The following is a 21,581-nucleotide window of genomic DNA, read 5'->3' on the forward strand; positions in this document are numbered from 1 at the left end:
CCTTCTTTTGCGCAACAAAGCTCCAGTAACCTTGAGCTCTTGCCTCATTTCCAACCAAACACTCACTTACACTCAAATCTAAGTTATGAGTGATATCCTCAACTGTGGCATCGGGATCACTTTCTATATAGTCAGCAATCACTTGTTTGTTCGTGTCGCTGAGTTTTGTTGGAGCTCCAGAGCATGGTGCATCCTCCACATCATTCTTCTCCGAGTCCCTCCATCGCTTCACAATTCTCTGAACTGAGCTTTTTCCGTAACCAGTTTCTTGTTCAATCCCACGATATGAGTACCTGTCTAAATGCATTTGGATTGCCCATAATCACTCCTCTTTGGTTGCTTCACGCTGCTTGCCATTATCGTTTCTGCAAGGCATTTTTGTAGGTTGGATTACTGTAGTATCTCCAAAGCTCATGATCAAGAACCTATTATGTCATTGCTATATTATGGTTGCAACCACACTACAATCCCCCCGGTTCTCTCCGATTTATTTCCGCTAGTGTCCCGTTACTTTCTTACAGCGACTGTACAGTACCGGTACATCATGTCAGTCACACCACACTCGTGGCTAAGACTTTTATCATATGACATGATAAATAGTCCACGAGTAGCACCCAACAACCCAAACGACGACAACCACCAAGCCGTAAATCAATCGGGGGAAGAAGAGCAAAAGACTTCACACCGCACTCCCACACAACGTCACCACTAAACTTAACCACGCAACCAAGCTTCAAACAAGCTCTCTCACCCCCGGAACCATGTACAGTACATGGCGATGCCCAGCAACCCGCCACGACACCTCCACCCCACACAAATCGTAAAATCGAGTGACAATTCGTGTATCTAATGAGTATAAGCAACTCGATAACCGCAAACTGCCGCACTGTATCATATCTAGTGTGTATGCTATGGTGTGTATCATACCCGAACTCACGATACCGTACCAGAGCTCACTCGCTTAAGAATCGGGGGTTATCTTTCCTGGTTTTTTCTTTCCTTTCTCAGACAGGACTTCAAATTGAACACCATGGATAGATGTGTATACGAGTACTCGTCCTCCGAACAACTAGTGCTCCTCGAACGGATGAGTAAGAACTCCGGTAAGCCCCCTTATGTCCCTGTACCTGTACGTGCAAATTGATCGATGAAATGAAGAAATAAGAAATAACCCATGCACACCGAATCACCGGCACGCCATGCCTGTCGTTATGCATGTCAGCCGCGGGCGATACAAGTACCATACCGGCACTCGAGTACTCGTACGGTGCTCGTACAGTACTGTACCGTGTTCTACCATGGAGCACTGTAGAGCACCGTACCGCACTGTACCGCTGAGTAGGTAGTACACACGCGGAGCATGGGAGTAATATCGTGTCAAATCTTATCACGGATGGAAAGGGCAGATCGGACGGAAAAATTCAGGTCAAGCCAAGGCTGCGTGGGTACGGTAGGGGGGGGGTAGGTTAAGTGGCATGGGGATGGGGGACAAGAAAAGGGGTGTTTGGGGGAGGTGAGGGCACTTATGCTGACGGGTCTCATAATTATGGAGCATGGTAGAATGGAACATCACCAGACAGGCACACAACCTATCATACTCGAGCACTGCAAAACGAAAAATGGTATTCCGCAAAAAAAAAATTTAACTTTCAAATTCTTTTTTTTTTTTTGTTGTGGTATTTTCTGTAATACCGTTCCGTTCCGTTATGTCTTTTCTTTCTTCTCCCCTTCTGCAATCTTTGGGTAAAACTTAGACCTCCGTCCAACCCCTCCCCTCCTTTCAAACTAACCAAACCTGACTAGCAAGGTAGCAAGCTAGCTTTCCAAAAAATAAAAATAAAAAGAGAGAGATCCATACAAATATTCTCCGTGAACATATTTCCCATCACGCTCCAAAAAAGTTGCCATAGTAGTGGTAGTAATATCCTGCCCAGCCAGCCAGCCTGATTTCGGTTATGATAATGTCAAAAAAAAAAAAAAGATCCACCAATCCTCGCCTCCTCTCCCCTCCCTACACCCCGACCTTCAGGGCCTCCCCCTTCCCGTGCCAACTTTTTTTTTATTTGTTAATGAAACGTAAGAGAAGAGTGTATGTAAGTAAAGTGAGTAAAAGCGAAAGCAAAGGCAAGCGTCGAGAACCAAAAAAAAAAAAAAGAAGAAACAGAAAACAGAAAACCAACATACAAGAGACGAAGTGATGATAAATAGGTTGGCAGAGATTGATGCCACGAATCGATTAGAAACAGGGGGTATGAGGATGAATAGGTTATGGAAAAAGAGTTCAAGGGTATATAGGAAAGTGAAAAGAAAAAAAAACCAGCCTCCAGATTTTTTGGTGAAGAGGAGAATGAAAAAAGCGAGAAATGGTATAAGTAAAAGTGGAATGAAAAGATCCTCCTCGAGATCGAGAACCACTTGACAATGCTTAGAAGGAATTAACATTGCAAAAAGGAACCGGCCCATCTCTTAGAGGATATGGGACGGTGACTAAGTACAGATCAGATTTCCTGCACAGCATAAAAAAAAAAAAAGGTATTAAAAGATAATGAAGAAAAAAGGGTCCTCTAGCGGGGACCCTCAGAGAGTTTATCCCCCATCGAATTATAGAAACGAAGAGTGAAGAGAAAGAAGTGGAAAAGGAAAAAAAGGAATCAATTAAGATCGATGACTTTGTTTTCAATTTCTCTCTCCCTTGTGTTCAATGGTAGTCCTTTTTTCGCCCCCCCACTCGTAATTCTGACAGTCTTAGTGGTTCTCCAGCAAATTTCAGGAGTCTCCCCGAGCGAAGGAGAATCCGCAAAAACACACTATGTGGTATACAATATCAAAAATAAAAAATGGCAACGAAACAAAAAAGAGAGAAAAGTGACGCTCAAATGATAGTTAAAGAAAAATGGAATGCAGATGCCAACATTGCAAATGCGAATAATCAGACAAATCAAAGGCAACTAAATAACAAAGGAAACTAAAGGGAAATGGGACCAAAGCAAAATAACCAAAAGAGTCCGACAAGATCAAACGACTAAACCAATTCGACTTTCCAGTTTTTAGCCTTCCCCTTTTGAACATTTTGATTTTAGTGATGGAATTTGCAATTTCGATGTGGTTGAATAGGGGTCGAATGCGATGGGATGGCCTTTCCCTTAGTGGGTGAAGAATAGTTGCAAACAGAAAAGCATCGGATGATGGGGCAGATAAAAACAGGCGACAAGTTATTAAAACGAACGCGAAGCTCCCGTTAAAGAAGTCATGAAAGATACTGCTGCTGGTGTTGAGGTGTTGGCGTTATGGGCATCCGTGACGAAGGAACACCACCATCCGAAGCAAAGTATCCTGCATTAGGTGTTACTGGTGGTGTAATGTATCCCATAGTAACCTGCTGCTGACCCTTTGAAGGGGTCATATGTACATCCTGAGACTTCATATCTTCATCCATAGCTGTCCGCGAGGATTCATACACTTCTGACGGCGGTGTAGGGGGCATGCGCTGTTTGGCAATCTGTGCCTGACGAGCTAAAAACTCTTCTAAGATTGTCGAAACACACGCGTATTCCGGGCTGGCGTATTTTCGTGATAGAATCGACGAAGGGCGATGTAGGTTCTGAGACAAAAGGACAAGAACATTCGTATCGTATTTCCCAGCCCATTCCGAATGACGGGGGATGGGGCGGCCAAGGATGTGACGAGCAAGAGCCAATGAAGACCTTGCCATAACAGATGGCCGTACGCTAACAAAATCCTTGTGAAAGAGTGCAACCTCTGAAAGATACCTCGCCATACATTCCACCTCAAGGTCGCAGTTCACCTCCTGAAGAACCATTTGCAAGAAGTTGTCGACCGTAGGATGTCCAACAGTCCAGTTCAAAGTTTGGAGCACGTGCCACTCCATCTGAATAAACATGTCCTGATCATAAAGGCCGCAACACATAGACTTCAACTCCCGTATTGTTGGCACTCTATCCTTCCTATCTCCATATTTAGCAGCAATAAGCATGGCCGAGCATCCAACCAATTGGTAGTGACGCTTGTAGACGACACGCTTTGAACAGTATCGGTCGAGAAGATTAACAGTAAGGAACAGGGTTTCCGGGAGAAGTGAGAAAGCTGTATGGGCTTCAATGAGAAAATCGAGAAGATACGGACGCATGAACCACTGGATTTCCGTTTGGATATCGATACTAGCCACATCCGGTAAAGTCTCGGCCTATAGTCTTGTGTAAGCATTATAAAAGTTAATGACAAAATAAGGGGGGGGGGGTCGCCAACCTCCATAACTTCCATATGGTCGAGAACATCTTCTTGATACTCCTCGGAAACCATGCGCGACATCTCATCAGCAATCTCCATCTGTGTATCCGCATCTATGCGAGCCTTCTCCTGTCTTGACCTGCTAGCCGCAAAAACGCCATCCTGCTCCATATCTTCCACGAAATAAGAATCACAAGGTTGGTAGGCCATGGTTGTGGTGAGGGGGGTATAGTTTTAAGTATTAAAGTAGTGAGTGGACGTCGAGGGTTCGATTCTTCCGTAATGAAGGGCTATTGCAAGGACTGAAAACGTCTTTTGCAAAAAAAAAAAAAAAAAACTATAAAAGAAGGTGATCGGAAGTATTTCGAAAGAACGACAAAAAATTAAGAAGAAGAAATAGCAGACTGGCGAATTAGAGAGAGACAGAATGATTGAGGGAAGGAAGTCTGTCCTTTCTAACCAAGACTAAACCACGGTGGGTAGAAATAGTATTAAAGGGGACCCCTATCGAATTGAGGTACGATAAGTCAGCAACCATTGCCATTCAATCCCGGAGTGGGGGACTATAGGGGTGGAAAAATGCATTTCCAGAGCAGCCCGTACCTTTGGAAACAATTAGAGAAGGCAAGAGGGAAATTCCTTTTATCACAATGCACAAGTAGGACCCGTGTGATAAACGACCCCTTGCTCAATATCCCGTGAATCAATGTCAAAATGGATGAGAACAACCGACAATGGACCGTACACAAAGAATGGGGATTCTTCAGCACAAAGGATGCCTTCTACCTCAGAAGAAAACGAGCTAACGTCTCTGAGGAAGCAAAAGCCGCCGTATGCGAGTCCGAATGACGGATAGGGGGGTATAGTGCGCAAGGCGAAACGACGAGGGGCTGAGAGACGAGAGAAGACTTTTACGAACACGGGAATGACTATAAGGTCGACCTGTGTCTGAAGAGTCTGGATGTTGAGAGGTTCTCGAGGATGTCCTAACGCTGTAGCGAAAAGGAGGTGAATAAGGAATGAAGGAGTGGAAGGAACGTGGGGAGAGTCTGTCGACGCAACCAAGAGGGCAGTTGGTTAGCGAGGAAGACAGAAATGAATGAATTGAAAAGACCGAGAGGCAAATGTGAACTATTCAGTTGGGAAAAGGGAAGAGAAGAGGAGCAGAAAGCCTCTAGTAGCAAAGTTCGGACAACTTTTTCAATGGGGGGGTTTTTTTTTTCCTTTCCTTCTCAAGTGCAGGTGGAATCCCAGGGGCCTGGTAGTTCGGGACGACTGGACAAGAAAAAAGAAAAAAGGCCCTGAACACATCTTTTGGAGCAGGACAGAGCCGGCTCTACTCGAGGAGCGCGGTGCATCCCAACACTGCTCAACCAGACAAAAAGAGAGGCTGCAGCCAGCAGTGATGGGCATTGGTACCCCTTCCTTGCACCCCATTTCAATTTGCTCTTTATCGTCACCATACTGGCTGGTTCCCTGGCTCGTCATGCTGACAACCCGGGAAACTTGGAAGGTAAAAGAAAAAATAACGAAATAATGAAATAATAATAATAATAATAATAAACAAAATATTATGAAAAAAAAAAGTCGAGGAAATACATTTTTGGAAGAATTATTATTTTTCACCTCCCATCAAACAAAAGAAAAGGGGGGGGGATACATGGGCCAGCTGGTAATATAGATTACTTGTGCCCCGAAATCACTCGAGTAATATAGAAAATGGGGAAAAGGGAAAGGGCTTCAAGGAAATCGGGTTCTACTGACAGTTGGAGAAGTTTTGATTCAAACGTTGAGATGCGAAAGTTGACCGTGAATAAGTCACTTTCCACCAAACTTTTCTTCCGCCTACAGCAACCGGTTCGGCTAGTCCAGGTCGAGCTTCGCCAGCAGTCAAACGACACAGTAAAAGCCTTCTTGACTGTTTCACGGAATCGCCCCGTCTGTTGCGTGGACGGAGAGCGAAAGTGAGGGGTGGGGATGAGGGAGAGGATGATGAGGGAGAGGATGTCGACCCGGTACGACAAAGAAAATTGGCTCGAGGACACACGAGGGAGGGAACAGTGCCAGTCTTGTAGGCTAGTCTAGCACCTTCAACTCCGTCTCGAAGTTCAATCGATTGGTTAGGCCTGCCGGGCGATGGAGGGGGGGGGAGAGGATGGAGGAGGAGGGGGAGGGGGGGAAGAGAGAGAGATGGAGGAAGAAGGGAAAGAAGGAAAGGAAAGGCTGCTCTCTACTACGAGTTGATCTCTCTGACTACCGACTGGGGGATTTCAAACACACATGTGTGCTATGAGGGGGATTACTTATTTAATCAACCTCTCGACACTGCTAAATGATGCAAAGCAGCACCCTGTCTACTCATCCAAATTTTTGTGCTTCCTTAAAAACCCAGATGGGTTCTTTTTTTTCTTCTTCTTCTTCTCCCTCTTTCTTACAGTATGTACGAGTACTGTACGGTACTCGAGTACTAGCACAGTCTTGTCGCGCGATGGCGGTAGTGGTGGGGAGGTGGTGGGCGAGAGAAGAGGCAAGAGAACATGGGGCGAAGGGGGGATGAAAGATGCTGTTTCGCTCTACAGTAGCTGAGGAAAAGCATGCCGGTCACGGCGGTCGCGGTACTTCACCAGGAGTCGAGGTCCCATCGCGTCTTTCACCCCATTTCGTGCGGAAGGCATGGTACAAGGAGCGAAGAGTATTGACGAATGAGCAAGTAAAAGCCAAAAGGCTGTTCCTAGCTGATTCTCGCCATGTTAGATAGACCCGCCATCCAATGGAGAAGCGTACCAGCCCTTCCTCCGGCCGCCGCATTTCCCAAGCACCTTTCCCTGCTGCGCGCTGAACCTCACCCCCCGTTTTCGCTCTCCCAACTGCATATCAGGGGGTTATAGGTATGTAAGAAGGTAGGTGGGACAGCACGAGTGCCCGGCTTCTGCAGCACGCGAATTGATTCAAACACGGAGAAGCACAGTTTATTTATTTATTTATCTATCTATTTATTTATTTATTCTATTACTTCCTCCTGGCGTTTGTGTTAGACTCCCCAACTGAGAGCACAGGTATGCACCACCAGACTAATACTTTTTACCCCTTCTTACTCATAGCGGTCACTACGAGTACGAGTACAAGTACACTTGAGTGGGGCAGTTCATTTAAGCTTTTTTTTTTTTTTTCGACACCATGATACACATATAGATAACAGAGTAAAGATCAAAGAAAAAAGAGTATAGCATCGAAAAATTAAGATAAAAAAAATTATAGAATGGGAGCAAGTCTTGTTGTCTGTGGATGGATGGATGGAGAGCGAATATCTCCCTCTATGAATGCACTTTCTTCGTCCGATCCCCAAGTTACTTCATAGCCGCACACCTAGGATCCTCAATATTGGGGAAAGCCCTAGGGCGCATACGAGTGGAGCAGTAGCCGACCATTCGGCGAATTAACGGGCATTCGTACCTCGACCAAGGGTCACGAAACGGATCTCCCTGTGAGCCAAATAGTTTCAGGGTACCGGAGAATTTGACTTTTCGATTGCCTCCCGTATCGAATGCCGGGCTGGTATACACGGTACCATAGGGTAAACCTTGCCCTTGTGTCCTGCCTCCCGAGTGGATAGGCACGGGGTTACCATGCCACAAGGTATGGCACTCGAGTTATGCCACTGGGAAGGGGAAAGCCAAGAGGATGGATGTTACAAAGAGTGGCTTGAGCTTCAGCCATTGGTGGGTGAGGTGCGTTGGCAGACTGGCGCAGCAACTAGCAGAGGAAGGAACGCAGTTGAATGGGGAAAGAGAAAAAAGGCAAATAAAAAGGGCAAATAAAGGTGGAGCTGCTTGCTCATGAGATGAATCTGCCGGAGGAGCATCTCAGATTCGAACGTCGTACAGGCCAATCACCATCCCCGTACTCAGAGTACCGGTACAAGTACTAGTACAGAAGGTACGGTACAAGTGCGTACCATACATTACACCCTAAGGGAAGAAGTCATCTTGTATCGCTTGATACCTGAAGCAAAAAAAAGAAAGAAAGAGTTGTTTCCTCCATGTTGGTCATTCCAATTATTATATCTGATTCGGTTTCCTGCGTCCCCGTTCATCTACCTGAGATCAAACATCCCAGGGTGGGTTTTCCACATTGACCGGGCTGCAGTGCGAAAAAAAGAGTTTTGTCCGGTCCATTACTAAGTCTCAATGGACGTCATGGCGTCTAGAAAGGCTTCGTCTTGAAATTCTCGGCCGCATCATATCCACCATACATATAGCACAGTACGAGTAGTCTACCCGCCGTGCCAGTAGTGCACTGCTCGTGTGAGTAAAACAAACAAACTAGACCTTATGCAAGTATGATACCGGTATCATACGGTAGTGGAAGGCAGACTACTACCGTACTCGAGCAGCCATCAATTGCGAATAACGCTTTGACCTTCAATAGCATCTGTCTTAAGACCGAAGAGTAGAGTCAGAATTGCGTTATGTATGTTTCATGCTTCTTCTTGCTTTTTTTTTTTTTTGCCAAAAGCATCAACAGAGAACATTGGCTTGGTTGTTGTTGTTGTGATGATAATGATGGGTAACGCATCGGCCATTGTTGATCACTCTTGCGATGCGCTTCCACGCGGAGAGTGGGAGAGAGATACCGGTAGAGAGAGAGAGGGCGAGAAATGTGGGTGTGGGAAGATCAATTACCGTAGCCTGAGAGAGAGAGAAAACGCGGGGCAATAGGACAGACGGCCTGCCTGCTCTTGCCACCAAGCAGGAGAAGGGTCCGCGGTGGACAAATAGAATATTGGGACCCTTTTCTTCTTCTTCCTCCCCCCAAAAAAACTATGGGAAAATCGCGATGTATGTGCGATTGGCGGTCGATGATGTATTGTAAACAATGCGAAGAGAAATTCTATTAACGGGCACTCTTCACCCCTCAACTGATTTGTTCGCGTATCGTACCTGCTTCATATCAGCGCGCGTGTGCACCGGACCCCTTCTGCACGCACGCACGCGGAGGAAGAGCAAATTAGGCAGGAATTTCATATGATAAGGGGACCTTTTTTTTGCTGCTAAGCCTGATAATTGCTTCGACAGATCGAGCCTTTTTTTAATAAACTAGGCAACGAACACGTCAGTGCCCATCTAATTCTAATACTTGATATGTTTTTTGTTCCTTCCTAGCAGTGAAATCGGACAGACAAAAAAAAAAAAAAAAAAGTGAGGGAATGGCCTTGTGTACCAGCTATCTCATTAGGGGGGAGGGGCATTAGCAACCGTGGAAGATGTCGCTGGAGTCTGTAGCAAGCTTATAATTGCCGCGAAAAGAGAGGCGGTTGCCTGGGCAGTTACTGCACTGTGTGGTATGATAGAATACGGTATCGCATTGGATACTTAGCCGACTGGTCAGAGAGTGCTAACGAATGGAAAGACGTGAGGAAAGGAAAGGAAAAAAGAGAAAAGGAATACAATCCATGCAAATCACATTTCATCAAAAAAGAAGGAAAAAAAAAACAAGGGAAAAGGGAATCATGCAACCCATTAGGATAAAAGGAAAAAAAAAAGAAGTCGCCTTTTTTTTTCTTTTCTTTCTTTTTTTCACTTTTCCACGCCCTTCACCATCGCGAACTCGACCGGACTTACAGTAGAAACAATGCCGATCCTTCAACCTTCAGCTCGTAAAAAACCTCCCTACGCAATGCCTGATATCCAGAGAAGCTACCTCCAAGCCACAAGTGCGAAACTCTCCAGTCATCAGAGAACTTCCCATGGTGAGGAGTGAGTGAGTGGCGGCGCATAAAAAAGTGGGAAATGAAAAAGTAATTCTTCACAACAAGAAAATAAGGATAAAAATAAAAATAAAAATAAAAAGGCCTCCGGAAATTTCTCGGGCTTTAGGTAAGCTTAAATCGACTTGCTCAATGCTCAGGTATCTATCTAATTTATCTAATCATCCCCCCCCTTGTCAACCATGTGCGATATAACAATTTAACTCACAAGCCTACCTCACGTCGACGTGGATCGACTGAAGACCTTGCCTTCAAAATTGTAATTATAACGATAACCTGAGTCTCCCGCTCGTCGCGAGCCGCTGGTGGTGATGATAACGTTTGGTATTCGCCATCTACGAGTACGAGTAGACTTTGAAGTTGGGCTCAAGGTTCACCGCAGACCGGTGGACATGTCTGCGGTGATAGGCGCCAAGCCTATCACGTTGAAGCAACGACCGGTACAGCCTGATCCGGTATCGGAGGAGTGCACTCCACCGGCTGTGCACGGTATGATCATGGGAAGGCTTGGGCAGTTCCAGTCCCCTAACGCAGTGATGGATTTCGCCATCCCACCGAACTAGGATTTTGCATCTCTGTGGCTTCGTAGAATCTCGCTTGTCGGTGTCTCGGAAAAGGGGGAGGAGGAATGGAGTGGAGCGGGGGAGAGGAGGAGGGAGGGATATTGTAACTTCTTTGGCTCGGAAAGCCTTCAGTTGGGGCTTCTTTAATGGCTTTCCTTCCCTCCTTCCTTCCTTTTTTCCTCTCCCTGACCTCCCGTGCTTATGCACAATAAATTGCGGTACGGCTGCATAACCCAATCAGCTTATTATCATTCACTTTTTAAACGTAACCTGACGAACACACCTGGAGGATGCAGTATCATATCGTACTCGAGTATGATACTCACAGTACGAGGAGGTTGCAACGACTAATGTGGCCGCGCTACCCCACGCTGTGCGAGTATTACGGCAGGCGCTGCAGAACTGAACCTCGAAGGAGGGTCGCATAAAATATTCCTTTCCCCACCATCGCCACATCCACCGGCACTTGTACCTGTGCTGCTCCAGGTTATCTGGCTGCGATATGTACCCAGGAGTCATCTCTGTGAGTCGATCAGGTGGAGATGACTGGAAGAAAGAGGTCTCATGTTTAGATAAGCGCGATTCCCCACTCACACTACTCGAAAGGTTCATGTTGCGCTTCTGGAGAGCTCTCAATATTCTAATAGAGTGGAATAATAAGTTAATAGACGGGAATAAATGATCTTATCATCATTTATTTACCAAGATACGCGATCCCTTATCGCGGGGTTGTGGGGGGGATTGCAGGGTGGGTGTGGGGGCCACGGTAGTGTTACCATTTTAGTTAATGAGCTACGGTAACCGATACGATGATAGCTCTTCAGTACGAGTACTCGTACTGTAGCTTTTGTAGCAAATAAATTTAAATAAGTAAACTATGATGAGTCGAGTCAAGCTCAGGAACCCGTCCAGGGTCATCGCGAGGGAAGCTGCGGGTGGGCGAGAGAGAGAGAAGGAAGGGAAGGGAAGGAAGCAGCTCTGACCCTGCGCAAATCTAATTCCGGAACGAGAGATCATCCGATCACGGGAAACTTGCGGCGATTCATTCCTTCGAACCTGATCCAAAAGTCCCCGTCTCATTACCGGTACCGTGCATTTACCGCAGGGGACGAGATGTGATGCAAGTAATAGATCTTACAAGTCTACACCATCAAAAAAGACACAAAGAAGTCAATCGCAGCATAACCGGGGACTCCACTCATGAACTGTCTACATCGTTGGTTCAGTTTGGTTACTGTACCTCGGGCACGGTAAGATACGGTTGCCGGTGAGTTAGTTTGTAAGTCAGGGAAAAGTCAAGTCAGGTCAAATGTCGTGGAGCAGAGGAGCCGGGGAAGAGGGAAGGGAAAAAGGGAAAAAAAAGGAAAAAAAAAAACAAGAAACAAAGCATCACCCAACTTCCAATTGCTGGTTTGCATTGCCAATACGACAGTTGCTGCATCCACGGGTAAAAAGTCCTGCTTCCCTCCTGTTGTCGGTTGAGCGAGCTGTCAGCCAGCCAGCCAGCCCACAGCAACGTCAGTTCTGGGTCTCCTCCTTGCCTTTTACTTTTATTTTTATTTTTTATTTTCGTCCCTCTTGCCGCATGGCGAATCCCATCCTATACCCGTTGACCGCACAGACTGGAGGACGTCATCGTCAACAAGGAAGAGGCAAAACGGGGCAAAACGCAAACAAAACAAACGGCGTCGAGTATCATACCGGCACTCGCACTGTACTCGAGTACGAGTAGTAATTACGGTAACCGGGTACCGCACCGTGGTGTGGCATCACGGGTGCAGTCGCACGGTATGATGGAAAGGGGCTAGCGTTTCGTGAACCCGTGGAATCGACGCGAATCGCTGGGGAAATCTCAACGCGCACACGCGCACGGTTTGTTTAGGGCTCGGTTCCTGTTGCTGTGTGGATACCGCAGGTTACGGAGCCGTGCTGTACTCGTACTCGTACTAGTACTCGAGTCCCGGTACCGGTATGTTAACATGAATGCTCGAGTACCGGTACAATGTCCGCCGGTTGATTGGTCGATTGGTTGATTAAGCCAGCGGCCGAGTCCCATTCTGTCTGACTGGTTCTGACAAAGGGTCCCAGTTGGGAGGATGGTTACTGTTGTCACAAGATGCCTGAGGCACTGGACGAACTGTACTCAGGTCAGGGGTGGAGGAAGTATTGGGACAAACAGGGAGGTAAATGTCTGTGCCAAGGAATAAGAAACCTGCCCGTTTATTGGCTTGGCTGTTGCCCTGGTGGCGTTATTTTCCATTTTAGGTGTCCGGGGCCCCGGCTTGTACGGATGAAGGAATTTTTGAACCGGCCCTCTATACCCCTGTTTGTCCCAATACTTCTCCCATACCCCCCAGTAAGCTAACTTTATCACACCCGTATGATAGGCACAAGTATGATAGGAACACTGTGGGTAAGTTACTCACCATAATTTGAGCCACAATTTAGGTCAAAGGCGGGGAAAACAAAATATTGGCAAAAAGTCCTTACCCCCCACAACCTCCTCCTCCTTGCGATTCTGCTTCACTCCCCCCCCCCCTCCCTGTGTCAACTTCCCGACACACACCAGCGGTGGTGGTGGTGGTGGCCAATTGTCAACAACAAAAATAACAACAAACCAACTCTGATGTTTTGGAAGTCATTCTATATTATGAATACCGGTGGTTACGCCCGGTCAATTCTGATCAGAACTGCCCCCATTTGCACTGTACCTCCGTGAGTCATGTCCCAATTTTTTATGTGAAAGAAAAGCAAAAAACAACATTGCATTCCAGCCGTTTCTAATACCGGTAGCTCTATCACATCACGGACCTTCCTGTCCATCTTACTTTACAACATGCAGCAGAGAGGGAGGCAAGGAGGGAGGGAGGGAGAGGGAGACCTATCACAAAGGGGAAGAGAGGAGGGAGAAAACAAGGGGGAGGAAACAAGAAGGAGCATAGGAAGCATAAGCGTAAGAAGTATATAAGAAGGGGGTTGCAGCAGCCAAGGTCAGCTTTAGTCTAAGTGTGGAGTACCATACTTTACGACCCCTAGAGGTTTGCTCATTCGGTACCCGGATCGGGGGTCTGGGAAAGTTGGAAAAGAAGGCGTAAGTTAAGGTCAGGCACGTATTCCAAATCATCCATTCATCCATCCGTCTATGTCATAGTGGTGATCTCAAGAAGGGATCCAGAAACACCCCCGCGGTAGTTGATCATCAGGCTTAGGGAATAGAAAAAAAGAAGCGGGGCTCATTCCTACCCTTTCACGTATGATACCGGTGTGTTCTCATGTCCACCGCGCTCGTCGAGTTAGTAAACCCTGAAGTCCAGCCTCCGGCCAGGGCAACGACGGCCAACCCTTTGCGTAGACTACCGGTACAGTGTAGGGAGCCTCCAATTGAGCCCTGTAGCTGCTTGTGTGATGTATGTATGATACCGATATGCGGGAAAGAAGAGGAACTAGGAGGGGGAAAGGAAAGGAAAGGAAAGGAAGAAAAAAATATCACTGTTTTTTTTTTATGTTTTCTTTCTTTTTTCTTTCTGTTTCTACGTTTTTTTGGATTTATTCCCCTCCCCTTTTTTACCCACCTCCCCACTTTTGTGTCGTCCGTGCGAGTCGTGACAGGCTTATAATAATATATCATTATGATATTGCATTGATTAAATTTGGTTTAGGGCTCAGGTTAGGTAACACCCAACTCATGATACGATATTCCTAATCTCTGTGAGGTCGAGACAGCTTACGTAGTCCACTACCTCCAGCTGCCCCGAAACTCCCGCCTATTCCAATGCAATTCCTCTCGATCATACGGCATATCGCCTTACTCACTATTAAAGTACCGCTGGGATCCTTGAACAAGTGACCTCGTCTTGTCTAATCACTAAAGACTATCATCCCTGCTCGCACAACCTGGAACTTACCGGTATACATGATATAAACATCGCGAACAACGCACCAAATGGTGGCAGGTATAGAGGTTGCTGCATAGGATCAAGGACTGTTGCCTTCGTTGTGCGAGGAAGGCTTACCATAGTCTAACCATTACTTGCATGTCCGCAGCACCCGGTAGCCTCCCGCATTCAGTACATGATGGCTTGGCCGGCGAATCCTGTCAAGATATTTGCCACCCCCAGGATCCTGGACACAGCGCTACGTCGAAATTTATATCACTTCTGCGAATGAAAATCGAAATATATATAAAAAGATGGACTACTCGAGTGGAGATACTGGCTATGATGCGAAAATGTGAGCTGAGCTAGATTACTTCCGGACAGGGTGGAATGGAGAAAGGGTGAAAAGGAGTCCGGCATCTTCGTCACTGTTGGTAATTGTGTTACTTTTGAGATATATTAGTCGATTCCGGATGCTTTTGGGTTTGGCGAGAACCTTGCCCGACATATCATGGGAGGGGGGTGGTTTCATGTGCTAGTTGGCTATCCTGGTAGAGTTCCCATTCCTAGAACGGAAATTTATGGAAGTTGACTGGAACAACTCAGTGATCCTTTAAGCGACCCCCACTGGAGCGTTTGCTGAAATTGACATCTCGAGATGCATTCCCATATTGGTCAAGCTCTGTCATGCTTCTGTCAAAGGAATATATGGAGAGGATGATTCTGATGTGGACCACCCTGACATTGATAAAAGCCTCGCGAGGCCTCTAATCTGTTCCTTCTCAACACCTCTAATTGGAGGCATAAACACTCATAGCAATAGTCAGCTCATGTTTGGCTCGTTTGCCCACCCCCCGCCCTCTTTCAAACTGCATGAGCGGCTCGAAGAAAGAGGGTGCTGCCAACGTCCGCATCAGCTGCGTTTCCGTGATAGACTGCCAATGCCCGCCGCGCGGTGTGCGGGATAGAGATGAGGTGCCATGTGGATAATCGCAGCCTTGTGTTCGGTTGAGCAGCTTTCACCCTCAGCAGCTTACCCGCAGGATGTATCGGTACATGGTTCAGAGGTCTTGGGAAGTAGTTTGCCAACTGGTCCGATTCGGCGATGGTGCTATCCAGTCAGCAGACGACATGTTGCTCCGTAGACCAGTGAAATTTATACCAGTCTGAATAAGTAAATTGAGGGTCACGGCCGACGGGTGTCGCTCGAGAATAAGTGCAAGGGGTTGAGGGGGTTGTTACCGTCACGAGATCCTGTTCAACCGGGGAGGGGGGGATGTTGTGGTTGTTGCGGTTGTTGTGTGTGGAATCGCCGGCTTGGCAGTATTACTTTTTAAGCCTCACGGAGGAACTTGGGGTCTTACGAGCAGATATCCTATATATCGGCTTGCCTACCGGCACCCCGGACCGCCGAGGACCGGGTAGCCATTGGATACATGATATATAGTACCGGTACCGCAGTATGATTATCTGCACAGCCAAAACACTGATGGGATGCAACATATTTGGAGCGGGCATTTAGCTCTGTCTCCGACCCAAATTAGACGGTTATCTGCTCCTTGTTGCAGCTGAACGGAGGAGAGGAGCAGCAAGAGCGGACATAGCAATCCTGTGGCTATCAATTGCACACAGCATGATGTTGTAAGCGGGATAGCAAAGATACCTAGCACCCGGAAGCTCGATGCACGATCCTTTGTTATTGGGTCCAACCACCCAAAACTAGCTAGTCCAAGAATTGTTAGTGGGTGTGTCCTGACAGCGAAATCCGCTCCATTTGTATGCACGTGACATTCTCCAAAGCACTACGATTTACGTATGGCCGTCGGTACATTACAGGATTGAACGAAAAACACACAAATATACCACATGTGCGTATCTTCTTGTTTCCCCTTTTCCTCAATCTCGAGCTCCCCCCTCCTCGCACAATCAAACTCGAAAACAAGAATCCCCGCGGGGTTCCGTATGCACGAGCGACTCACCATGCCACATGAAGCGAGAACGGCAACCCTCTGAGCATCTGGAAACATACCGGTACTGTCGTTAATATATATCTGTTCCCATGAGGGTTGGTTTGCCTTTCCTGGCGCAATTGCTTTTTTGTTTTTTGAGGGTTTAGAGTTTTCCTTTTATCCTGTCCTCCCCTCCGAATCCCATAGGTTGACAATCAGTGATTGCGTTCGGTGATTTCTCCAGGGCCCAGCTTATGACGTTGGGGGGTAATTGCGCATTGACTAGGTGGCGCGCTTTGAAAACCGGAAATGGTATCGTGCTGCAGCAGCCTACACCAGAAGTGCCGGTGGGTAACTTAAATGCAGGAACGTCTGCAATAGAGAGCTAAGATCTTGGTCTCTTGAGCACAGTACGGTACTCGGGTACTGGAAGGAAATTAACCTCCCCTTTTCAAGCCAATAGGAATCACACTTCCCTTGGGGAAGGTAGAAACTACAATTGGAAAGCTTGCTAACGTAACCAATGAGTGACACAGTCATTGAGTTTGACAGAGTTTCATGAGCAAAGTAACATGCAGTGTTAGGGCGATTCCGTCGTGGTATTAGACTTAAATACATAGGACATGTATCAACATAAAAAGGTACCAGGGCCCTGTTTTTTATCACGCCATAGAAATATTTTAACATTGCACTTTTACGGTTATAGCTTAACTTGCAGGCCCCCTACTAGATATTTTTTCCATTATCATACTCCCGCGGCTGAGTTGATGTTGGACACTTTCTATGGGAATTGCAACCTTCGGTGTCCAACCTCAACTCGGCCGCGGGAGTACAGCTATCAGCAAGGCAGCTGCTATGTGGATATGGCTCTACTCGTGCGCCTTGGCCAAAGGGATTCGAGCTTCAGCGGAAAATCGAATCCGCAAGAAAAGCGGCGTTTTTTTATTGCGGAGCGCTATGGTAAAAAGGGCCTAGATCAGAAAACGGCGGGTAATATGGAACACTTAACAGCTCCAAACCTCCTGTATCGGCTCTTATAGGCCTGGGGGATCACGAACGATAACTCGGTTTTTTCCGAGCGGCAGATGTCGCACAGATTTTGGGTCATGCAGAAGTCAGCTAGCTGGATTTATCGATTCGGGATTCGCTTCTCTCGCTCCATGGAAATGATACACCCATTAACATCGGTGTAATGTCGAAGTCTTATTCCACAAGTGAAGGAATTACTGGGATGGTGAAGAAACCGTTTCTCCTCTCAGCCATACACCTTCACAACCAATCAATACTGTTAGGCCGAATACACCCAGCTTTCTGAGCGGAAACACTGGCACCACCGTCAACGGTTTGGGGGTGCACGATGGCCAAAAGAACAAGAAAGTGACGGCGGGGTAGAAGAGAGTCAAGGATGAGGGAGTAGGTTTGAGGTGCAATCTACCAAAAGTGTCTTGAGTTGAAGTTAGTCTTTGACGTTTTTAGTTTGCACCGATTTGAGTTCAAGCTTACTTTCAGCGGCCGTTTCCCACATACCATTCAATAATTGGATCAAGCCGGCGCAGCCATATGCCGAACCAACGGCGATATTTTGGCTTGAAACACCTCTGGCGTTGGTATTGGCAAAGCTCAAGGCCTAAGTCGCCGATGCGAAGGCAAAAAGACCCAATGGCACAGGGTTTTCGAACTTCCTGAAACTAAGCTTGGAGGGGCCCGGTAGGAGGCACTAGACTACTCGAGTACCGAATAGGAGCAGCCGCATTGTGCCGGCAGCCACCTGTGGCATAGGGACCGTCCCCGACGGAAGTTACACTTCTTTCCTTACTTGTCTCCTTGAGGTACTGAAAGAACTATTTCAGGTCCATGGCAGAAAACGTGAGGGCAGAGAGGTCGATGGAGATTCGTAAAGATAGGAGAGAACAAACGGAGAGAGAAAAAAGGTAAAAGCAAATGATAGTCCTCGATAATTTGGGATAGCACGGTCCTTTGGCTAATTCCCACCTTCGCAGTCGTAAATTCTTTTGTGTTCACGTTTAGTTCAGTTGTGTTCACTCGTATGATAGGAAAAATCTCTTGTTCGTATTAATTATTTTTCAGTAGTTTTTCACTGTTCGTCAGAAAGAAAGAAAGGTGGCGAAGGCCCTCCTTACGCACAGGAAAATCTTTTCCTCAATCTTCGAACAAACCCTTTTGAGCTTAATCCTCAATAACGCCCTAAAAATTCCCACCATGATACATAATAATTACAGAGTTGTTCACATCAGATGACCCATGAACCTGACTTTCCTGTCAACAATGCGTCGAAGAATTGTGCGCATTGGCGGTTTCCATAAATGTAATATGCTCAGTGTGTCATTGAACTTGAAAGGGTCTTCATGCAGGCTGCTTTGGAGCGGAGATCTAGGGAAAACATGGCTCGCGGGGAGCAACCCAGTATAAATAATACCACAACATCACTACTTCGACTTCCTTCACCCCCGAAGCCAGCATAATTGAACCAGAGTGTGCGGGGAAGCAGTTTGTATCATACTAGTTGGAATGAATACGAATCAAGCTAGTTTGCTATACCAAAATGCTCCCATTTGAGGGAGCAGCACATCCTCTCCCGTCTGACACTTGTTGCCTCACTTCGTGCATCACGGAGGTTCGGCCTTCATCCTGGTAAGGCACGAGAAGCACAAGTACCTGGACTAAGGCAGTTAGTCATAGTACCTTACTTCATTCTTGGGACGAGTAAGTTAATGATAATTGGACCCCGACCGGGACCACTTCCTCACTGGGTCACTGTCGCGCCGTTAATGCTACGCAACAATGATACTTGATATCCAATTTACTACTCGAGTAACTTCCAAGACCTCCCAATAAGGCTCGTCTGCAATGGTTATCGCATGGATCGGCGGATGGTATCTGTTTTTCCTAGGGCTTGTTGGGGAATCGTCTCCTCCAGGGGTTATACATCAACTATGATATGATACTACCAAGAGGATGCACGTTGGAAATCTCCCAGTTGTTCACCGGTGAAATTTGCTTACTTCTATCATACCGGGACTAGAGTGTCGTGATCGTATGACTAGATTCGATTGATCTATGATTGAAGTTTCGGACGCCAAGAAACTGTTCAAACCCTGGTGAAGGGGATTCTGACATCTAACCCTTGTCAAAGGGTCAAACCACTAAGAAAAGAGGCATTCACTGTCTATCCAGACTCACATTGAGCTCTCAAGAGCTGCATTCACAGTTCAAAGCTATTGCAGAGCCGGGGAAGCCACCGGAGTTGATGCCTATTCTAGTGTTAACGTGCACTGCGTATTTTCGGTAATTGGAGAGACACCCAGAGAGACCAGGAAGTGAAATTTCAAATGCGGTATACGAACTTCGCCGATGTCGGGAAATCAGGGAGGAGAGAATCTGCGTGGGCGGAGGTCTGGTGAGGGGAACCAGCTTAATATCCCCGCATAAGCTGCTACGGTATTATTCGAGTATCCTGTTCGAAACAAACGCCCCGTCAATTATTATTGTGGGGGCCCCGCCGAAAGATGGACTGACAATGGCGGGCAGCAGGTACGAGTACAGTGCCGGTACTTGTGCTCTATCGTGCTTCGTCGCGATCGATCTCCCGTCCGGTGGCGGGAAGCCTGGTGCAAAATCACCAAAGGTCGAATGGGAAAATATGTTCCCTTTGAAAGGAAAGTGACTTTTTTCATAATGAATGTGAGTAAGGTAAACCCATTGGAACCGCTCCGACGGATGTGCGGACACTACCGGTAAGGTTATTGAATGGTTAAGGGGTTCAGGAACGGGAATGGTTCATCCAATTTAGTTCGTTGCCTTTTCCGGGACTTGCCGAGCCAGGCGCTTCCCTACTGTACTTGTAGGGCCCGTGAGATCCCGGGATCGGCCCACAGCTTCCTTCAGTCCGGCCCGTTAGACTACCGTACGATACCGGTAACCATACCCTGGGGGCGAAGATTGGCTGGTGGGCCCGAGCAATGGCCGGGTAACATTCACACCAGGTTTTACTATACAACAAGTATGATACCGGTATTACCCCTCATGTGCTTCATGCTACCAGCTGCTGTCTCGGGCCAAGGCATCCGGTCACTTTCCGAATTGGCAGGCTGCAAGCAGTAACCACTGCATACCCATAGTCGTTATGATACCCGGCCTCAAAGGCGTCACCGACGACTGTTACTCGTGTTCCTTGCAACCAATCCTACGACCATATATCTCAATCGGTTACGATTTAGACTTCTCCCTGGTACTGACTGCCCTTTTTATCCAAAGTGCAAGCCCCCAATAAAACTACCCGGCAGCCCATCATAAATAATATGAGGGGCCTAATAAAACAAGCATATGTAGAGCCTCCTTCTCTTAAAGGTTAAGCGTGCATGAATGATCGATTCCCCGATTACGACTACGGTCCGGTATCGCCAGTCTGTATTGTATAGTCTAGAGCGAAGAAACGCGTAGACACTTTCATCCGACAGCCGATGTTTTTCGTTATCAACAGCACCGTCCTTCGCACCCACCGACGACGCACCAGTTTATCGCACCGCAACAATTTCCGGCCAGCGGATCATCACGAATCTGCCTTGGGTTGTCGTCTTGTCATTCGTATGATAGCTTGGCTCATCGGTCCACATTTCTGGGGTTTGTTGAGCTCGTGGGGGGGGGAGACGGATCTAAGGTTCGGATATCCGTGTAGGGTATAGGTGCCGGCATCGGGGGGGGGGGGAGGGGTGTTGTCATGGTGGTTTAAGGAGGAGAGGTAAGCGGTTCTGTGGGACATGGAAGTCTTTACGTCACGTTATGGTGGGGAAATTTCGATATCTACAAGTACTCGAGCCTGCGGCGATTCCGGACATCATGCAGGCGTACCGGTTGACCCGTGAGTAAGGTGTCGGTTTCTAGCGAATGGGATGTCGAGTCGTCAAGGGTGAATAAGGAAGTATTTGAGGTTGATCTTCCATCAACCAATCAGGCGTCAGCGAGGAGAAAGGGGGAAAGTCTTCTCAAAAATACCGTATTCAGGGACAAAATGGTGCTGTGGCAACCTGAGGTCCTGAGCACTGCGGTGAGTCATTTGATGGATTGGATTTGTGTGCAGGTCCTCGTCCCGTGGAGCTTTGCTGGTAGGATTTGATTACGGTAATTTGCTTCGATATCACTCGTCTATTGAACGGGAATG

The 21,581-nt window shown here is 47.2% G+C and overlaps 1 protein-coding gene; it reads right to left on the reverse strand.

The window, feature by feature from the left end:
* Positions 1–1,823: 1,823 nt before the first annotated feature.
* GSTUM_00011271001 (uncharacterized protein) lies at positions 1,824–6,383 on the reverse strand. XM_002841812.2 has 4 exons: positions 6,013–6,383; positions 4,852–5,297; positions 4,267–4,752; positions 1,824–4,204 (listed from the first exon to the last, which is right to left on the reverse strand). The coding sequence occupies exons 3-4, from the start codon at positions 4,456–4,458 to the stop codon at positions 3,248–3,250; spliced, it is 1,149 nt and encodes a 382-aa protein (XP_002841858.1). The 5' UTR covers positions 4,459–4,752; positions 4,852–5,297; positions 6,013–6,383; the 3' UTR covers positions 1,824–3,247.
* Positions 6,384–21,581: the final 15,198 nt, after the last annotated feature.

This window comes from Tuber melanosporum (genome assembly GCF_000151645.1).
Source record: "Tuber melanosporum whole genome shotgun sequence assembly, scaffold_81, strain Mel28".
Taxonomy (NCBI): Eukaryota; Fungi; Ascomycota; class Pezizomycetes; order Pezizales; family Tuberaceae; genus Tuber; species Tuber melanosporum.

Excerpts from the sequence above, each read along its gene's own strand:
- GSTUM_00011271001 (XM_002841812.2), bottom strand. The coding sequence starts at position 4,458 with ATGGCCTACCAACCTTGTGATTCTTATTTCGTGGAAGATATGGAGCAG. Across the intron at positions 4,205-4,266 it reads ACCATATGGAAGTTATGGAG|GCCGAGACTTTACCGGATGT; the intron begins GTTGGCGACCCC and ends ACAAGACTATAG.